Below are 21,646 nucleotides of genomic sequence, written 5' to 3'. Positions count from 1 at the left end.
CTTGTGCCCCTGGAATAAATCCAACTTGTTCATTGCGTATGATCCTTTTTTGTATTATTGGATTTGGTTTGCTAATATTTTGTTGAGGACTTTTGCATCTATTGTTCATCGAAGATATTGGACTCTAATTTTCTTTTTTCTATAATCTCTTTGTCTGGTTTTGGTATCAGGGTAATGGTGGCCTTGTCGAATGAACTTGGGAGTGTTTGCTCATCTTCAGTGTTCTGGAACATTTTGAGAAGGATTGGTATAAGTTCTTCTTTTTACGTTTGATAGAATTCCCCTGTGAAGCTCTCTGGTCCTGCACTTTCGTTTGCTGGGAGTTTTAAAATTAGAGATTCGACTTCACTTCTATTGATCAATCTGTTCAAGTTTTCTGTTTCTTCTTGATTCAGTCTAGTCATTCCATATGTTTCTAGAAATTTGTCTCTTTCTTCTAGGCTGTCCAACTTGTTGGCATATAACTGTTCATAGTATTGCTTATGATGATTTGTATGTCTGTGGTATCAGCTGTTATTTCTCTACTTTCCTTTCTGGTCAAAATTAAAGTAAATTCTTATAGTAACAATTATGAAATCCATGTTGGAAGGGAGTATAAAGTCCTGAAGGTGATTCCTTCTACTGGAATCCCACATTTCAACAACACAAAATGAGCTATGATCCAGTAGTCTATAGAGTGGCTTCAACAGGAATTTTCACGAAGCTGCTGATTTCATTTTCTGAGAACATTCATGATTAGAAAATTTTCTTTCTGTTGAGAAATCTTTCTACCTATTTTTCTCTGATATTGGTCTCTGCTCTAATGTGATCACTCTGCTATGTTTAATCCACAACAATAAGCGTAAGGAAAATATATCTCCACTCCAATTTTTGTTATTCTTCAGTTTCTTTCCTTTTCTGTCATCTTTTAAACACAAAACTATCAATTTTATTTCACAAATTCCCTGGGATAGACACTTTACTTTTCAATACCCTGCCAACACACACTTTCTTTCCACAATACCCATGGGTTAGTGAAAATTCTTCTATCTTTATTGCATTACTTCGAATACCTTTCCAGGCAAACATCTGGATATTGATGCAAAACAAGAGAAACCATATCTATTCTGTACATCACTGCATAATCAGCTCTGAGAACACTGCCTGGCACATAACTTACACTCAAACCATATTTCTCCAATAAGAATATAAACTCAAACATTTGTGTGGCACATATAAATTTTAGGATATTTGTAAATATTATCCCCATTTTCTCACTTCTGTAAAGCTGAGTGTCTCAGATGTTCTTTAACTAAGGAGTCACAACACTTATGACTTTGAAAGTGTGTTAAGAGTTCATGAAGACTCTTTTCTGGATATATAAGTTAACTCATACATGCCTAATAAATCATATTCTGCCAAAACTTCATGGACTTCTTTTCCCTCTTTACACATGCTACCGCCCTTTCTAATCTTCCTTTGCCATTGGCATCAGCTCATCACAACTTCAAAATACCTCCCTGAACTACCTCTGATACTTCGATCCTTACTCTCTTTCCCATAAATCGGTTTTATTCCCCCCTCCCAGCTGTCAGTTTGAAATTATCTTAATTATTTTCTACTCTTTGGTTCTCGATCTTAACGTACTAGAATATAAACACTGTGAGAGCAAGAAACTTGTCTATAATTTCCCTACTTTGTCTACACTAAGATGAGGCCCTTTCTAAACTACTCAAAACTATTTGTCAATTAAGTGACCGAAATCAATTTCCTCAACCACGATATATGAAAACAAATACATTTTCAGTTCCATCAAAAGCAGGTGACATAAGAGAATATGTTGATTCTCACTTATCAGTTGCTTAGTTCTTTATTCTCGTGTTTTCCGTACCTATGTCTAATTCTAATTCCTCATTAATTCTGGAAAATATCTCTTCAATTCCTTTAAGCACTCAGGGCACCTCTTCTCTACCTTGGACTCTGCATTAACATCCTGAATAAAGTGTCATTCCCCCTCCTCTTTACCTTCCAGCTCCAACCTAGACAAAGTGGGATTTGCAAAGCACAGCAGTGAAATACTGTGAGATTTGTGCCTGGGTGTACAAGCGCCTGAGTATGTGAGGAACAAGAAATAGGAGGAGAAGACATTTTTTCTGGTGCAAATGTAAGAAGAAATGCTTGTATTATATCAAGGAAGAAATCAAGGTTCAGGCAAGATATTAGCCCAACTTGCAACAGAGGCCATAAAATTTCAAAAAACTGACTAATTCACAAGCAAGTACACAAAGGTTTGTTAGAAACAATGCACCATTTTTATTGAGAATAAGTGATTTCCCCAACTGGAGGATGTTAGGATCATCAACACAGTCATAACAGTGAATCAGAGTTTAAGGAAGTTAAAGGCAAATTTTCGGAAAAGAGTCAGGCGCTATCATAGAACCTCAAGCCACAAAGATGTCAATCTAAAAATGGGTAGTTGGAGGTCAAAGCCTCTGTTAGGCATGTAGTTTCCTGGTAATAGAAATCACGGGTTATAGATCCTTGAATCTCATTATCTTTAGATGTGTCATTACAGGAACACACGAGGTTTGGATGGTGATGTTTTAGCAGCAAGAAGAATAACATCTCCTAAAGCAAAATGGCCAGTAGCTGCGGTAGCCAGAGTCATATCCACAGCCATATCCTGTTCCATAAACACAGCCATAAGGGGAGCCATAGCCACAGCCGTATCCTGAGCCATAGCCACAGCCATAGCGAGTCCCATATCGACAGCTGTAATAGGGACTAAACCCACGGCGATAGCCACAAGAGTTGCCGTAGTAGTTGCCACACATGTTGTCAAGGGAAGTGGATTCAGGTGGGTTGCAAGAGGATGTTTCTGAAGTGTGTGTGTCGTCTACTTCCCATGGACCTTTATATACTGCCAGTAATTGGCAGAGCATACCATTCATTCCCTGACATAGACAACAAATATGCAAGCAACCATTATATACCAGTCACTGTTGACAATCAGTCACAGTTCCTTTAAAATGAGCTAGTTATTTTGAAAACTCCAGTTTTATTTAAAAAGCATCATTTTAATGTGTTCTGCTGAAGAATTGTCTCAGTAGAATCATGTGCCCAATAATTGATTTTTTGCTTGGGTTGTTTGTTTTTCTTGCCTGTGAGTTGTATGAGATGTTTGTATAATTTGGACATTAACACCTCGTCAGTCACATCATCAGCAAATATTTTCTCACATTTCATAGGTTGTCTTTTTGTCTTTTCAACAGCTTCCTTTGCTGTGCAAAACCTTTTAAGTGTAATTATGTCCCATTTGTTTCTTTTTGCTTTTATTTCTTTGGCCTTAGGATAGAGATCCAAAAAAATATTGCTACAATTTATGTCAAAGTGTGTTCTGCCTATGTTTTCTTCCAAGAGTTTTATATTTTCAGGTCTTACATTTAGGTCTTTAGCCCATTTTGAGTTTGTTTTTGTATATGGTGTGAGGGAATGCTCAACTCTCATTGTTATATACATGGCTGTTCACTTTTCCCAGCACCACTTGTTGAAGAGACTGTCTTTTCTCTTTGTATATTCCTACCTGTTTTGTCAAGATTGATTGATCCTAAGTGTGTGGGATTATTTCTGGACTCTGTATTCTCTTCCACTGACATATGTGTCTGTTTTGGAGCAAATACCACACTGTAGTATAGTCTGAAGTCTGGTAGGGTTGAATCTCGAGCTTTGTCCTTTATTATGAAGAGTGCTTTGAAAACTGGGGGTCTTTTGTGGTCCTAGTTTTAGAAATAGTTTTTCTATGAATTTTAGTGTTGTTTAAGGATTATTTGTCCTAGTTCTGTGAATGTTAAAAATATTTGTTCTAGGTCTGTGAAAAATGTCACAGCTATGTTGATAGGGATTGCATTAAATCTGTAGATTTCATTGGGAGGTATGGCCATTTTTAAAATGTTAGTTCTTCAAATCTAAGGACACAGGATATATTTCCTTTTCTTTATATCGATTTTAATTTCCTTCACCACATTTTATAGTTTTCAGAGTATAGATATTTCACCTCCTTGTTTAAGTTTCTTCCTAGGTAATTGTTGATGCAGTTTTAAATGGGATTTGTTTTACTTTCTCTTCCTAACATTTCATCATTAGTGTATAGAAGCACAAGAGATTTCTGTATATTAATCTTGTATCATGCAAACTACTGGATTTGTTTATAGGGTCGAATGGTTTTTGGGTGTAGACTGTAGAGTTCTCTATATGAAGTACCATATCATATGCAAATAGTTACGGTGTTACTTCTTCCTTTCCATTCTGCATACATTTAATTTCTTTTTCTTATGACTGCTGCGGCCAGAACTTCCAATTTAAGTAGAAGGGGCGACAGTCATCATCCTTGTCTCGTTCCTGAATTGAGGAGGAAGGCTTTCACCTTTTCACCATTCAGTATTGTGTTGGCTGTTGGTTTGTCATAAATGGCCTTTTTTATGTTAATGTGTTTTCCCTCTACACACACTTTAGCAAAGATTTTTATCATGAATCGATGTTGAATTTTTTCAAATGCTTTTTCTGCATCTATTGATGTGATCATGTGATTTTTGTCTTTCTTTTTGTTGCTGTGGTGTATCACATTGATTGATTTGCACATGCTAATCCATCCTTGTGCCCCTGGAATAAATCCAACTTGTTCATTGCGTATGATCCTTTTTTGTATTATTGGATTTGGTTTGCTAATATTTTGTTGAGGACTTTTGCATCTATTGTTCATCGAAGATATTGGACTCTAATTTTCTTTTTTCTATAATCTCTTTGTCTGGTTTTGGTATCAGGGTAATGGTGGCCTTGTCGAATGAACTTGGGAGTGTTTGCTCATCTTCAGTGTTCTGGAACATTTTGAGAAGGATTGGTATAAGTTCTTCTTTTTACGTTTGATAGAATTCCCCTGTGAAGCTCTCTGGTCCTGCACTTTCGTTTGCTGGGAGTTTTAAAATTAGAGATTCGACTTCACTTCTATTGGTCAATCTGTTCAAGTTTTCTGTTTCTTCTTGATTCAGTCTAGTCATTCCATATGTTTCTAGAAATTTGTCTCTTTCTTCTAGGCTGTCCAACTTGTTGGCATATAACTGTTCATAGTATTGCTTATGATGATTTGTATGTCTGTGGTATCAGCTGTTATTTCTCTACTTTCCTTTCTGGTCAAAATTAAAGTAAATTCTTATAGTAACAATTATGAAATCCATGTTGGAAGGGAGTATAAAGTCCTGAAGGTGATTCCTTCTACTGGAATCCCACATTTCAACAACACAAAATGAGCTATGATCCAGTAGTCTATAGAGTGGCTTCAACAGGAATTTTCACGAAGCTGCTGATTTCATTTTCTGAGAACATTCATGATTAGAAAATTTTCTTTCTGTTGAGAAATCTTTCTACCTATTTTTCTCTGATATTGGTCTCTGCTCTAATGTGATCACTCTGCTATGTTTAATCCACAACAATAAGCGTAAGGAAAATATATCTCCACTCCAATTTTTGTTATTCTTCAGTTTCTTTCCTTTTCTGTCATCTTTTAAACACAAAACTATCAATTTTATTTCACAAATTCCCTGGGATAGACACTTTACTTTTCAATACCCTGCCAACACACACTTTCTTTCCACAATACCCATGGGTTAGTGAAAATTCTTCTATCTTTATTGCATTACTTCGAATACCTTTCCAGGCAAACATCTGGATATTGATGCAAAACAAGAGAAACCATATCTATTCTGTACATCACTGCATAATCAGCTCTGAGAACACTGCCTGGCACATAACTTACACTCAAACCATATTTCTCCAATAAGAATATAAACTCAAACATTTGTGTGGCACATATAAATTTTAGGATATTTGTAAATATTATCCCCATTTTCTCACTTCTGTAAAGCTGAGTGTCTCAGATGTTCTTTAACTAAGGAGTCACAACACTTATGACTTTGAAAGTGTGTTAAGAGTTCATGAAGACTCTTTTCTGGATATATAAGTTAACTCATACATGCCTAATAAATCATATTCTGCCAAAACTTCATGGACTTCTTTTCCCTCTTTACACATGCTACCGCCCTTTCTAATCTTCCTTTGCCATTGGCATCAGCTCATCACAACTTCAAAATACCTCCCTGAACTACATCTGATACTTCGATCCTTACTCTCTTTCCCATAAATCGGTTTTATTCCCCCCTCCCAGCTGTCAGTTTGAAATTATCTTAATTATTTTCTACTCTTTGGTTCTCGATCTTAACGTACTAGAATATAAACACTGTGAGAGCAAGAAACTTGTCTATAATTTCCCTACTTTGTCTACACTAAGATGAGGCCCTTTCTAAACTACTCAAAACTATTTGTCAATTAAGTGACCGAAATCAATTTCCTCAACCACGATATATGAAAACAAATACATTTTCAGTTCCATCAAAAGCAGGTGACATAAGAGAATATGTTGATTCTCACTTATCAGTTGCTTAGTTCTTTATTCTCGTGTTTTCCGTACCTATGTCTAATTCTAATTCCTCATTAATTCTGGAAAATATCTCTTCAATTCCTTTAAGCACTCAGGGCACCTCTTCTCTACCTTGGACTCTGCATTAACATCCTGAATAAAGTGTCATTCCCCCTCCTCTTTACCTTCCAGCTCCAACCTAGACAAAGTGGGATTTGCAAAGCACAGCAGTGAAATACTGTGAGATTTGTGCCTGGGTGTACAAGCGCCTGAGTATGTGAGGAACAAGAAATAGGAGGAGAAGACATTTTTTCTGGTGCAAATGTAAGAAGAAATGCTTGTATTATATCAAGGAAGAAATCAAGGTTCAGGCAAGATATTAGCCCAACTTGCAACAGAGGCCATAAAATTTCAAAAAACTGACTAATTCACAAGCAAGTACACAAAGGTTTGTTAGAAACAATGCACCATTTTTATTGAGAATAAGTGATTTCCCCAACTGGAGGATGTTAGGATCATCAACACAGTCATAACAGTGAATCAGAGTTTAAGGAAGTTAAAGGCAAATTTTCGGAAAAGAGTCAGGCGCTATCATAGAACCTCAAGCCACAAAGATGTCAATCTAAAAATGGGTAGTTGGAGGTCAAAGCCTCTGTTAGGCATGTAGTTTCCTGGTAATAGAAATCACGGGTTATAGATCCTTGAATCTCATTATCTTTAGATGTGTCATTACAGGAACACACGAGGTTTGGATGGTGATGTTTTAGCAGCAAGAAGAATAACATCTCCTAAAGCAAAATGGCCAGTAGCTGCGGTAGCCAGAGTCATATCCACAGCCATATCCTGTTCCATAAACACAGCCATAAGGGGAGCCATAGCCACAGCCGTATCCTGAGCCATAGCCACAGCCATAGCGAGTCCCATATCGACAGCTGTAATAGGGACTAAACCCACGGCGATAGCCACAAGAGTTGCCGTAGTAGTTGCCACACATGTTGTCAAGGGAAGTGGATTCAGGTGGGTTGCAAGAGGATGTTTCTGAAGTGTGTGTGTCGTCTACTTCCCATGGACCTTTATATACTGCCAGTAATTGGCAGAGCATACCATTCATTCCCTGACATAGACAACAAATATGCAAGCAACCATTATATACCAGTCACTGTTGACAATCAGTCACAGTTCCTTTAAAATGAGCTAGTTATTTTGAAAACTCCAGTTTTATTTAAAAAGCATCATTTTAATGTGTTCTGCTGAAGAATTGTCTCAGTAGAATCATGTGCCCAATAATTGATTTTTTGCTTGGGTTGTTTGTTTTTCTTGCCTGTGAGTTGTATGAGATGTTTGTATAATTTGGACATTAACACCTCGTCAGTCACATCATCAGCAAATATTTTCTCACATTTCATAGGTTGTCTTTTTGTCTTTTCAACAGCTTCCTTTGCTGTGCAAAACCTTTTAAGTGTAATTATGTCCCATTTGTTTCTTTTTGCTTTTATTTCTTTGGCCTTAGGATAGAGATCCAAAAAAATATTGCTACAATTTATGTCAAAGTGTGTTCTGCCTATGTTTTCTTCCAAGAGTTTTATATTTTCAGGTCTTACATTTAGGTCTTTAGCCCATTTTGAGTTTGTTTTTGTATATGGTGTGAGGGAATGCTCAACTCTCATTGTTATATACATGGCTGTTCACTTTTCCCAGCACCACTTGTTGAAGAGACTGTCTTTTCTCTTTGTATATTCCTACCTGTTTTGTCAAGATTGATTGATCCTAAGTGTGTGGGATTATTTCTGGACTCTGTATTCTCTTCCACTGACATATGTGTCTGTTTTGGAGCAAATACCACACTGTAGTATAGTCTGAAGTCTGGTAGGGTTGAATCTCGAGCTTTGTCCTTTATTATGAAGAGTGCTTTGAAAACTGGGGGTCTTTTGTGGTCCTAGTTTTAGAAATAGTTTTTCTATGAATTTTAGTGTTGTTTAAGGATTATTTGTCCTAGTTCTGTGAATGTTAAAAATATTTGTTCTAGGTCTGTGAAAAATGTCACAGCTATGTTGATAGGGATTACATTAAATCTGTAGATTTCATTGGGAGGTATGGCCATTTTTAAAATGTTAGTTCTTCAAATCTAAGGACACAGGATATATTTCCTTTTCTTTATATCGATTTTAATTTCCTTCACCACATTTTATAGTTTTCAGAGTATAGATATTTCACCTCCTTGTTTAAGTTTCTTCCTAGGTAATTGTTGATGCAGTTTTAAATGGGATTTGTTTTACTTTCTCTTCCTAACATTTCATCATTAGTGTATAGAAGCACAAGAGATTTCTGTATATTAATCTTGTATCATGCAAACTACTGGATTTGTTTATAGGGTCGAATGGTTTTTGGGTGTAGACTGTAGAGTTCTCTATATGAAGTACCATATCATATGCAAATAGTTACGGTGTTACTTCTTCCTTTCCATTCTGCATACATTTAATTTCTTTTTCTTATGACTGCTGCGGCCAGAACTTCCAATTTAAGTAGAAGGGGCGACAGTCATCATCCTTGTCTCGTTCCTGAATTGAGGAGGAAGGCTTTCACCTTTTCACCATTCAGTATTGTGTTGGCTGTTGGTTTGTCATAAATGGCCTTTTTTATGTTAATGTGTTTTCCCTCTACACACACTTTAGCAAAGATTTTTATCATGAATCGATGTTGAATTTTTTCAAATGCTTTTTCTGCATCTATTGATGTGATCATGTGATTTTTGTCTTTCTTTTTGTTGCTGTGGTGTATCACATTGATTGATTTGCACATGCGAATCCATCCTTGTGCCCCTGGAATAAATCCAACTTGTTCATTGCGTATGATCCTTTTTTGTATTATTGGATTTGGTTTGCTAATATTTTGTTGAGGACTTTTGCATCTATTGTTCATCGAAGATATTGGACTCTAATTTTCTTTTTTCTATAATCTCTTTGTCTGGTTTTGGTATCAGGGTAATGGTGGCCTTGTCGAATGAACTTGGGAGTGTTTGCTCATCTTCAGTGTTCTGGAACATTTTGAGAAGGATTGGTATAAGTTCTTCTTTTTATGTTTGATAGAATTCCCCTGTGAAGCTTTCTGGTCCTGCACTTTCGTTTGCTGGGAGTTTTTCAAATTAGAGATTCGACTTCACTTCTAGTGATCAATCTGTTCAAGTTTTCTGTTTCTTCTTGATTCAGTCTAGTCATTCCATATATTTCTAGAAATTTGTCTCTTTCTTCTAGGCTGTCCATCTTGTTGGCATATAACTGTTCATAGTATTGCTTATGATGATTTGTATGTCTGTGGTATCAGCTGTTATTTCTCTGCTTTCCTTTCTGGTCAAAATTAAAGTAAATTCTTATAGTAACAATTATGAAATCCATGTTGGAAGGGAGTATAAAGTCCTGAAGGTGATTCCTTCTACTGGAATCCCACATTTCAACAACACAAAATGAGCTATGATCCAGTAGTCTATAGAGTGGCTTCAACAGGAATTTTCACGAAGCTGCTGATTTCATTTTCTGAGAACATTCATGATTAGAAAATTTTCTTTCTGTTGAGAAATCTTTCTACCTATTTTTCTCTGATATTGGTCTCTGCTCTAATGTGATCACTCTGCTATGTTTAATCCACAACAATAAGCGTAAGGAAAATATATCTCCACTCCAATTTTTGTTATTCTTCATTTTCTTTCCTTTTCTGTCATCTTTTAAACACAAAACTATCAATTTTATTTCACAAATTCCCTGGGATAGACACTTTACTTTTCAATACCCTGCCAACACACACTTTCTTTCCACAATACCCATGGGTTAGTGAAAATTCTTCTATCTTTATTGCATTACTTCGAATACCTTTCCAGGCAAACATCTGGATATTGATGCAAAACAAGAGAAACCATATCTATTCTGTACATCACTGCATAATCAGCTCTGAGAACACTGCCTGGCACATAACTTACACTCAAACCATATTTCTCCAATAAGAATATAAACTCAAACATTTGTGTGGCACATATAAATTTTAGGATATTTGTAAATATTATCCCCATTTTCTCACTTCTGTAAAGCTGAGTGTCTCAGATGTTCTTTAACTAAGGAGTCACAACACTTATGACTTTGAAAGTGTGTTAAGAGTTCATGAAGACTCTTTTCTGGATATATAAGTTAACTCATACATGCCTAATAAATCATATTCTGCCAAAACTGCATGGACTTCTTTTCCCTCTTTACACATGCTACCGCCCTTTCTAATCTTCCTTTGCCATTGGCATCAGCTCATCACAACTTCAAAATACCTCCCTGAACTACCTCTGATACTTCGATCCTTACTCTCTTTCCCATAAATCGGTTTTATTCCCCCCTCCCAGCTGTCAGTTTGAAATTATCTTAATTATTTTCTACTCTTTGGTTCTCGATCTTAACGTACTAGAATATAAACACTGTGAGAGCAAGAAACTTGTCTATAATTTCCCTACTTTGTCTACACTAAGATGAGGCCCTTTCTAAACTACTCAAAACTATTTGTCAATTAAGTGACCGAAATCAATTTCCTCAACCACGATATATGAAAACAAATACATTTTCAGTTCCATCAAAAGCAGGTGACATAAGAGAATATGTTGATTCTCACTTATCAGTTGCTTAGTTCTTTATTCTCGTGTTTTCCGTACCTATGTCTAATTCTAATTCCTCATTAATTCTGGAAAATATCTCTTCAATTCCTTTAAGCACTCAGGGCACCTCTTCTCTACCTTGGACTCTGCATTAACATCCTGAATAAAGTGTCATTCCCCCTCCTCTTTACCTTCCAGCTCCAACCTAGACAAAGTGGGATTTGCAAAGCACAGCAGTGAAATACTGTGAGATTTGTGCCTGGGTGTACAAGCGCCTGAGTATGTGAGGAACAAGAAATAGGAGGAGAAGACATTTTTTCTGGTGCAAATGTAAGAAGAAATGCTTGTATTATATCAAGGAAGAAATCAAGGTTCAGGCAAGATATTAGCCCAACTTGCAACAGAGGCCATAAAATTTCAAAAAACTGACTAATTCACAAGCAAGTACACAAAGGTTTGTTAGAAACAATGCACCATTTTTATTGAGAATAAGTGATTTCCCCAACTGGAGGATGTTAGGATCATCAACACAGTCATAACAGTGAATCAGAGTTTAAGGAAGTTAAAGGCAAATTTTCGGAAAAGAGTCAGGCGCTATCATAGAACCTCAAGCCACAAAGATGTCAATCTAAAAATGGGTAGTTGGAGGTCAAAGCCTCTGTTAGGCATGTAGTTTCCTGATAATAGAAATCACGGGTTATAGATCCTTGAATCTCATTATCTTTAGATGTGTCATTACAGGAACACACGAGGTTTAGATGGTGATGTTTTAGCAGCAAGAAGAATAACATCTCCTAAAGCAAAATGGCCAGTAGCTGCGGTAGCCAGAGTCATATCCACAGCCATATCCTGTTCCATAAACACAGCCATAAGGGGAGCCATAGCCACAGCCGTATCCTGAGCCATAGCCACAGCCATAGCGAGTCCCATATCGACAGCTGTAATAGGGACTAAACCCACGGCGATAGCCACAAGAGTTGCCGTAGTAGTTGCCACACATGTTGTCAAGGGAAGTGGATTCAGGTGGGTTGCAAGAGGATGTTTCTGAAGTGTGTGTGTCGTCTACTTCCCATGGACCTTTATATACTGCCAGTAATTGGCAGAGCATACCATTCATTCCCTGACATAGACAACAAATATGCAAGCAACCATTATATACCAGTCACTGTTGACAATCAGTCACAGTTCCTTTAAAATGAGCTAGTTATTTTGAAAACTCCAGTTTTATTTAAAAAGCATCATTTTAATGTGTTCTGCTGAAGAATTGTCTCAGTAGAATCATGTGCCCAATAATTGATTTTTTGCTTGGGTTGTTTGTTTTTCTTGCCTGTGAGTTGTATGAGATGTTTGTATAATTTGGACATTAACACCTCGTCAGTCACATCATCAGCAAATATTTTCTCACATTTCATAGGTTGTCTTTTTGTCTTTTCAACAGCTTCCTTTGCTGTGCAAAACCTTTTAAGTGTAATTATGTCCCATTTGTTTCTTTTTGCTTTTATTTCTTTGGCCTTAGGATAGAGATCCAAAAAAATATTGCTACAATTTATGTCAAAGTGTGTTCTGCCTATGTTTTCTTCCAAGAGTTTTATATTTTCAGGTCTTACATTTAGGTCTTTAGCCCATTTTGAGTTTGTTTTTGTATATGGTGTGAGGGAATGCTCAACTCTCATTGTTATATACATGGCTGTTCACTTTTCCCAGCACCACTTGTTGAAGAGACTGTCTTTTCTCTTTGTATATTCCTACCTGTTTTGTCAAGATTGATTGATCCTAAGTGTGTGGGATTATTTCTGGACTCTGTATTCTCTTCCACTGACATATGTGTCTGTTTTGGAGCAAATACCACACTGTAGTATAGTCTGAAGTCTGGTAGGGTTGAATCTCGAGCTTTGTCCTTTATTATGAAGAGTGCTTTGAAAACTGGGGGTCTTTTGTGGTCCTAGTTTTAGAAATAGTTTTTCTATGAATTTTAGTGTTGTTTAAGGATTATTTGTCCTAGTTCTGTGAATGTTAAAAATATTTGTTCTAGGTCTGTGAAAAATGTCACAGCTATGTTGATAGGGATTGCATTAAATCTGTAGATTTCATTGGGAGGTATGGCCATTTTTAAAATGTTAGTTCTTCAAATCTAAGGACACAGGATATATTTCCTTTTCTTTATATCGATTTTAATTTCCTTCACCACATTTTATAGTTTTCAGAGTATAGATATTTCACCTCCTTGTTTAAGTTTCTTCCTAGGTAATTGTTGATGCAGTTTTAAATGGGATTTGTTTTACTTTCTCTTCCTAACATTTCATCATTAGTGTATAGAAGCACAAGAGATTTCTGTATATTAATCTTGTATCATGCAAACTACTGGATTTGTTTATAGGGTCGAATGGTTTTTGGGTGTAGACTGTAGAGTTCTCTATATGAAGTACCATATCATATGCAAATAGTTACGGTGTTACTTCTTCCTTTCCATTCTGCATACATTTAATTTCTTTTTCTTATGACTGCTGCGGCCAGAACTTCCAATTTAAGTAGAAGGGGCGACAGTCATCATCCTTGTCTCGTTCCTGAATTGAGGAGGAAGGCTTTCACCTTTTCACCATTCAGTATTGTGTTGGCTGTTGGTTTGTCATAAATGGCCTTTTTTATGTTAATGTGTTTTCCCTCTACACACACTTTAGCAAAGATTTTTATCATGAATCGATGTTGAATTTTTTCAAATGCTTTTTCTGCATCTATTGATGTGATCATGTGATTTTTGTCTTTCTTTTTGTTGCTGTGGTGTATCACATTGATTGATTTGCACATGCGAATCCATCCTTGTGCCCCTGGAATAAATCCAACTTGTTCATTGCGTATGATCCTTTTTTGTATTATTGGATTTGGTTTGCTAATATTTTGTTGAGGACTTTTGCATCTATTGTTCATCGAAGATATTGGACTCTAATTTTCTTTTTTCTATAATCTCTTTGTCTGGTTTTGGTATCAGGGTAATGGTGGCCTTGTCGAATGAACTTGGGAGTGTTTGCTCATCTTCTGTGTTCTGGAACATTTTGAGAAGGATTGTTATAAGTTCTTCTTTTTATGTTTGATAGAATTCCCCTGTGAAGCTTTCTGGTCCTGCACTTTCGTTTGCTGGGAGTTTTTCAAATTAGAGATTCGACTTCACTTCTAGTGATCAATCTGTTCAAGTTTTCTGTTTCTTCTTGATTCAGTCTAGTCATTCCATATGTTTCTAGAAATTTGTCTCTTTCTTCTAGGCTGTCCATCTTGTTGGCATATAACTGTTCATAGTATTGCTTATGATGATTTGTATGTCTGTGGTATCAGCTGTTATTTCTCTGCTTTCCTTTCTGGTCAAAATTAAAGTAAATTCTTATAGTAACAATTATGAAATCCATGTTGGAAGGGAGTATAAAGTCCTGAAGGTGATTCCTTCTACTGGAATCCCACATTTCAACAACACAAAATGAGCTATGATCCAGTAGTCTATAGAGTGGCTTCAACAGGAATTTTCACGAAGCTGCTGATTTCATTTTCTGAGAACATTCATGATTAGAAAATTTTCTTTCTGTTGAGAAATCTTTCTACCTATTTTTCTCTGATATTGGTCTCTGCTCTAATGTGATCACTCTGCTATGTTTAATCCACAACAATAAGCGTAAGGAAAATATATCTCCACTCCAATTTTTGTTATTCTTCAGTTTCTTTCCTTTTCTGTCATCTTTTAAACACAAAACTATCAATTTTATTTCACAAATTCCCTGGGATAGACACTTTACTTTTCAATACCCTGCCAACACACACTTTCTTTCCACAATACCCATGGGTTAGTGAAAATTCTTCTATCTTTATTGCATTACTTCGAATACCTTTCCAGGCAAACATCTGGATATTGATGCAAAACAAGAGAAACCATATCTATTCTGTACATCACTGCATAATCAGCTCTGAGAACACTGCCTGGCACATAACTTACACTCAAACCATATTTCTCCAATAAGAATATAAACTCAAACATTTGTGTGGCACATATAAATTTTAGGATATTTGTAAATATTATCCCCATTTTCTCACTTCTGTAAAGCTGAGTGTCTCAGATGTTCTTTAACTAAGGAGTCACAACACTTATGACTTTGAAAGTGTGTTAAGAGTTCATGAAGACTCTTTTCTGGATATATAAGTTAACTCATACATGCCTAATAAATCATATTCTGCCAAAACTGCATGGACTTCTTTTCCCTCTTTACACATGCTACCGCCCTTTCTAATCTTCCTTTGCCATTGGCATCAGCTCATCACAACTTCAAAATACCTCCCTGAACTACCTCTGATACTTCGATCCTTACTCTCTTTCCCATAAATCGGTTTTATTCCCCCCTCCCAGCTGTCAGTTTGAAATTATCTTAATTATTTTCTACTCTTTGGTTCTCGATCTTAACGTACTAGAATATAAACACTGTGAGAGCAAGAAACTTGTCTATAATTTCCCTACTTTGTCTACACTAAGATGAGGCCCTTTCTAAACTACTCAAAACTATTTGTCAATTAAGTGACCGAAATCAATTTCCTCAACCACGATATATGAAAACAAATACATTTTCAGTTCCATCAAAAGCAGGTGACATAAGAGAATATGTTGATTCTCACTTATCAGTTGCTTAGTTCTTTATTCTCGTGTTTTCCGTACCTATGTCTAATTCTAATTCCTCATTAATTCTGGAAAATATCTCTTCAATTCCTTTAAGCACTCAGGGCACCTCTTCTCTACCTTGGACTCTGCATTAACATCCTGAATAAAGTGTCATTCCCCCTCCTCTTTACCTTCCAGCTCCAACCTAGACAAAGTGGGATTTGCAAAGCACAGCAGTGAAATACTGTGAGATTTGTGCCTGGGTGTACAAGCGCCTGAGTATGTGAGGAACAAGAAATAGGAGGAGAAGACATTTTTTCTGGTGCAAATGTAAGAAGAAATGCTTGTATTATATCAAGGAAGAAATCAAGGTTCAGGCAAGATATTAGCCCAACTTGCAACAGAGGCCATAAAATTTCAAAAAACTGACTAATTCACAAGCAAGTACACAAAGGTTTGTTAGAAACAATGCACCATTTTTATTGAGAATAAGTGATTTCCCCAACTGGAGGATGTTAGGATCATCAACACAGTCATAACAGTGAATCAGAGTTTAAGGAAGTTAAAGGCAAATTTTCAGAAAAGAGTCAGGCGCTATCATAGAACCTCAAGCCACAAAGATGTCAATCTAAACATGGGTAGTTGGAGGTCAAAGCCTCTGTTAGGCATGTAGTTTCCTGGTAATAGAAATCACGGGTTATAGATCCTTGAATCTCATTATCTTTAGATGTGTCATTACAGGAACACACGAGGTTTGGATGGTGATGTTTTAGCAGCAAGAAGAATAACATCTCCTAAAGCAAAATGGCCAGTAGCTGCGGTAGCCAGAGTCATATCCACAGCCATATCCTGTTCCATAAACACAGCCATAAGGGGAGCCATATCCACAGCCGTATCCTGAGCCATAGCCACAGCCATAGCGAGTCCCATATCGACAGCTGTAATAGGGACTAAACCCACGGCGATAGCCACAAGAGTTGCCGTAGTAGTTGCCACACATGTTGTCAAGGGAAGTGGATTCAGGTGGGTTGCAAGAGGATGTTTCTGAAGTGTGTGTGTCGTCTACTTCCCATGGACCTTTATATACTGCCAGTAATTGGCAGAGCATACCATTCATTCCCTGACATAGACAACAAATATGCAAGCAACCATTATATACCAGTCACTGTTGACAATCAGTCACAGTTCCTTTAAAATGAGCTAGTTATTTTGAAAACTCCAGTTTTATTTAAAAAGCATCATTTTAATGTGTTCTGCTGAAGAATTGTCTCAGTAGAATCATGTGCCCAATAATTGATTTTTTGCTTGGGTTGTTTGTTTTTCTTGCCTGTGAGTTGTATGAGATGTTTGTATAATTTGGACATTAACACCTAGACAGTCACATCATCAGCAAATATTTTCTCACATTTCATAGGTTGTCTTTTTGTCTTTTCAACAGCTTCCTTTGCTGTGCAAAACCTTTTAAGTGTAATTATGTCCCATTTGTTTCTTTTTGCTTTTATTTCTTTGGCCTTAGGATAGAGATCCAAAAAAATATTGCTACAATTTATGTCAAAATGTGTTCTGCCTATGTTTTCTTCCAAGAGTTTTATATTTTCAGGTCTTACATTTAGGTCTTTAGCCCATTTTGAGTTTGTTTTTGTATATGGTGTGAGGGAATGCTCAACTCTCATTGTTATATACATGGCTGTTCACTTTTCCCAGCACCACTTGTTGAAGAGACTGTCTTTTCTCTTTGTATATTCCTACCTGTTTTGTCAAGATTGATTGATCCTAAGTGTGTGGGATTATTTCTGGACTCTGTATTCTCTTCCACTGACATATGTGTCTGTTTTGGAGCAAATACCACAGTGTAGTATAGTCTGAAGTCTGGTAGGGTTGAATCTCGAGCTTTGTCCTTTATTATGAAGAGTGCTTTGAAAACTGGGGGTCTTTTGTGGTCCTAGTTTTAGAAATAGTTTTTCTATGAATTTTAGTGTTGTTTAAGGATTATTTGTCCTAGTTCTGTGAATGTTAAAAATATTTGTTCTAGGTCTGTGAAAAATGTCACAGCTATGTTGATAGGGATTGCATTAAATCTGTAGATTTCATTGGGAGGTATGGCCATTTTTAAAATGTTAGTTCTTCAAATCTAAGGACACAGGATATATTTCCTTTTCTTTATATCGATTTTAATTTCCTTCACCACATTTTATAGTTTTCAGAGTATAGATATTTCACTTCCTTGTTTAAGTTTCTTCCTAGGTAATTGTTGATGCAGTTTTAAATGGGATTTGTTTTACTTTCTCTTCCTAACATTTCATCATTAGTGTATAGAAGCAAAAGAGATTTCTGTATATTAATCTTGTATCATGCAAACTACTGAATTTGTTTATAGGGTCGAATGGTTTTTGGGTGTAGACTGTAGAGTTCTCTATATGAAGTACCATATCATATGCAAATAGGTACGGTGTTACTTCTTCCTTTCCATTCTGCATACATTTAATTTCTTTTTCTTATGACTGCTGCGGCCAGAACTTCCAATTTAAGTAGAAGGGGCGACAGTCATCATCCTTGTCTCGTTCCTGAATTGAGGAGGAAGGCTTTCACCTTTTCACCATTCAGTATTGTGTTGGCTGTTGGTTTGTCATAAATGGCCTTTTTTATGTTAATGTGTTTTCCCTCTACACACACTTTAGCAAAGATTTTTATCATGAATCGATGTTGAATTTTTTCAAATGCTTTTTCTGCATCTATTGATGTGATCATGTGATTTTTGTCTTTCTTTTTGTTGCTGTGGTGTATCACATTGATTGATTTGCACATGCTAATCCATCCTTGTGCCCCTGGAATAAATCCAACTTGTTCATTGCGTATGATCCTTTTTTGTATTATTGGATTTGGTTTGCTAATATTTTGTTGAGGACTTTTGCATCTATTGTTCATCGAAGATATTGGACTCTAATTTTCTTTTTTCTATAATCTCTTTGTCTGGTTTTGGTATCAGGGTAATGGTGGCCTTGTCGAATGAACTTGGGAGTGTTTGCTCATCTTCAGTGTTCTGGAACATTTTGAGAAGGATTGGTATAAGTTCTTCTTTTTATGTTTGATAGAATTCCCCTGTGAAGCTTTCTGGTCCTGCACTTTCGTTTGCTGGGAGTTTTTCAAATTAGAGATTCGACTTCACTTCTAGTGATCAATCTGTTCAAGTTTTCTGTTTCTTCTTGATTCAGTCTAGTCATTCCATATGTTTCTAGAAATTTGTCTCTTTCTTCTAGGCTGTCCATCTTGTTGGCATATAACTGTTCATAGTATTGCTTATGATGATTTGTATGTCTGTGGTATCAGCTGTTATTTCTCTGCTTTCCTTTCTGGTCAAAATTAAAGTAAATTCTTATAGTAACAATTATGAAATCCATGTTGGAAGGGAGTATAAAGTCCTGAAGGTGATTCCTTCTACTGGAATCCCACATTTCAACAACACAAAATGAGCTATGATCCAGTAGTCTATAGAGTGGCTTCAACAGGAATTTTCACGAAGCTGCTGATTTCATTTTCTGAGAACATTCATGATTAGAAAATTTTCTTTCTGTTGAGAAATCTTTCTACCTATTTTTCTCTGATATTGGTCTCTGCTCTAATGTGATCACTCTGCTATGTTTAATCCACAACAATAAGCGTAAGGAAAATATATCTCCACTCCAATTTTTGTTATTCTTCAGTTTCTTTCCTTTTCTGTCATCTTTTAAACACAAAACTATCAATTTTATTTCACAAATTCCCTGGGATAGACACTTTACTTTTCAATACCCTGCCAACACACACTTTCTTTCCACAATACCCATGGGTTAGTGAAAATTCTTCTATCTTTATTGCATTACTTCGAATACCTTTCCAGGCAAACATCTGGATATTGATGCAAAACAAGAGAAACCATATCTATTCTGTACATCACTGCATAATCAGCTCTGAGAACACTGCCTGGCACATAACTTACACTCAAACCATATTTCTCCAATAAGAATATAAACTCAAACATTTGTGTGGCACATATAAATTTTAGGATATTTGTAAATATTATCCCCATTTTCTCACTTCTGTAAAGCTGAGTGTCTCAGATGTTCTTTAACTAAGGAGTCACAACACTTATGACTTTGAAAGTGTGTTAAGAGTTCATGAAGACACTTTTCTGGATATATAAGTTAACTCATACATGCCTAATAAATCATATTCTGCCAAAACTTCATGGACTTCTTTTCCCTCTTTACACATGCTACCGCCCTTTCTAATCTTCCTTTGCCATTGGCATCAGCTCATCACAACTTCAAAATACCTCCCTGAACTACCTCTGATACTTCGATCCTTACTCTCTTTCCCATAAATCGGTTTTATTCCCCCCTCCCAGCTGTCAGTTTGAAATTATCTTAATTAATTTCTACTCTTTGGTTCTCGATCTTAACGTACTAGAATATAAACACTGTGAGAGCAAGAAACTTGTCTATAATTTCCCTACTTTGTCTTCACTAAGATGAGGCCCTTTCTAAACTACTCAAAACTATTTGTCAATTAAGTGACCGAAATCAATTTCCTCAACCACGATATATGAAAACAAATACATTTTCAGTTCCATCAAAAGCAGGTGACATAAGAGAATACGTTGATTCTCACTTATCAGTTGCTTAGTTCTTTATTCTCGTGTTTTCCGTACCTATGTCTAATTCTAATTCCTCATTAATTCTGGAAAATATCTCTTCAATTCCTTTAAGCACTCAGGGCACCTCTTCTCTACCTTGGACTCTGCATTAACATCCTGAATAAAGTGTCATTCCCCCTCCTCTTTACCTTCCAGCTCCAACCTAGACAAAGTGGGATTTGCAAAGCACAGCAGTGAAATACTGTGAGATTTGTGCCTGGGTGTACAAGCGCCTGAGTATGTGAGGAACAAGAAATAGGAGGAGAAGACATTTTTTCTGGTGCAAATGTAAGAAGAAATGCTTGTATTATATCAAGGAAGAAATCAAGGTTCAGGCAAGATATTAGCCCAACTTGCAACAGAGGCCATAAAATTTCAAAAAACTGACTAATTCACAAGCAAGTACACAAAGGTTTGTTAGAAACAATGCACCATTTTTATTGAGAATAAGTGATTTCCCCAACTGGAGGATGTTAGGATCATCAACACAGTCATAACAGTGAATCAGAGTTTAAGGAAGTTAAAGGCAAATTTTCGGAAAAGAGTCAGGCGCTATCATAGAACCTCAAGCCACAAAGATGTCAATCTAAAAATGGGTAGTTGGAGGTCAAAGCCTCTGTTAGGCATGTAGTTTCCTGGTAATAGAAATCACGGGTTATAGATCCTTGAATCTCATTATCTTTAGATGTGTCATTACAGGAACACACGAGGTTTGGATGGTGATGTTTTAGCAGCAAGAAGAATAACATCTCCTAAAGCAAAATGGCCAGTAGCTGCGGTAGCCAGAGTCATATCCACAGCCATATCCTGTTCCATAAACACAGCCATAAGGGGAGCCATAGCCACAGCCGTATCCTGAGCCATAGCCACAGCCATAGCGAGTCCCATATCGACAGCTGTAATAGGGACTAAACCCACGGCGATAGCCACAAGAGTTGCCGTAGTAGTTGCCACACATGTTGTCAAGGGAAGTGGATTCAGGTGGGTTGCAAGAGGATGTTTCTGAAGTGTGTGTGTCGTCTACTTCCCATGGACCTTTATATACTGCCAGTAATTGGCAGAGCATACCATTCATTCCCTGACATAGACAACAAATATGCAAGCAACCATTATATACCAGTCACTGTTGACAATCAGTCACAGTTCCTTTAAAATGAGCTAGTTATTTTGAAAACTCCAGTTTTATTTAAAAAGCATCATTTTAATGTGTTCTGCTGAAGAATTGTCTCAGTAGAATCATGTGCCCAATAATTGATTTTTTGCTTGGGTTGT

At 36.5% G+C, this 21,646-nt stretch overlaps 1 protein-coding gene across 1 annotated transcript; it reads right to left on the bottom strand.

Moving 5' to 3' along the window:
• Positions 1-11,841: 11,841 nt before the first annotated feature.
• LOC309654013 (uncharacterized protein) lies at positions 11,842-16,640 on the bottom strand (the record flags this gene model as incomplete). The annotated part of the gene is made up of 2 exons (XM_082478687.1): positions 11,842-11,982; positions 16,532-16,640. Coding segments are annotated over 2 exons (250 nt in total), but the record flags the coding sequence as incomplete, so codon positions are not given.
• Between the last annotated feature and the right edge of the window lie 5,006 nt (positions 16,641-21,646).

Source organism: Balaenoptera physalus (assembly GCF_965194825.1).
Source record: "Balaenoptera physalus genome assembly, contig: HAP1_SCAFFOLD_1644, whole genome shotgun sequence".
Lineage (NCBI taxonomy): Eukaryota > Metazoa > Chordata > Mammalia > Artiodactyla > Balaenopteridae > Balaenoptera > Balaenoptera physalus.
This window is presented reverse-complemented; position numbering and strand designations above follow the sequence as displayed.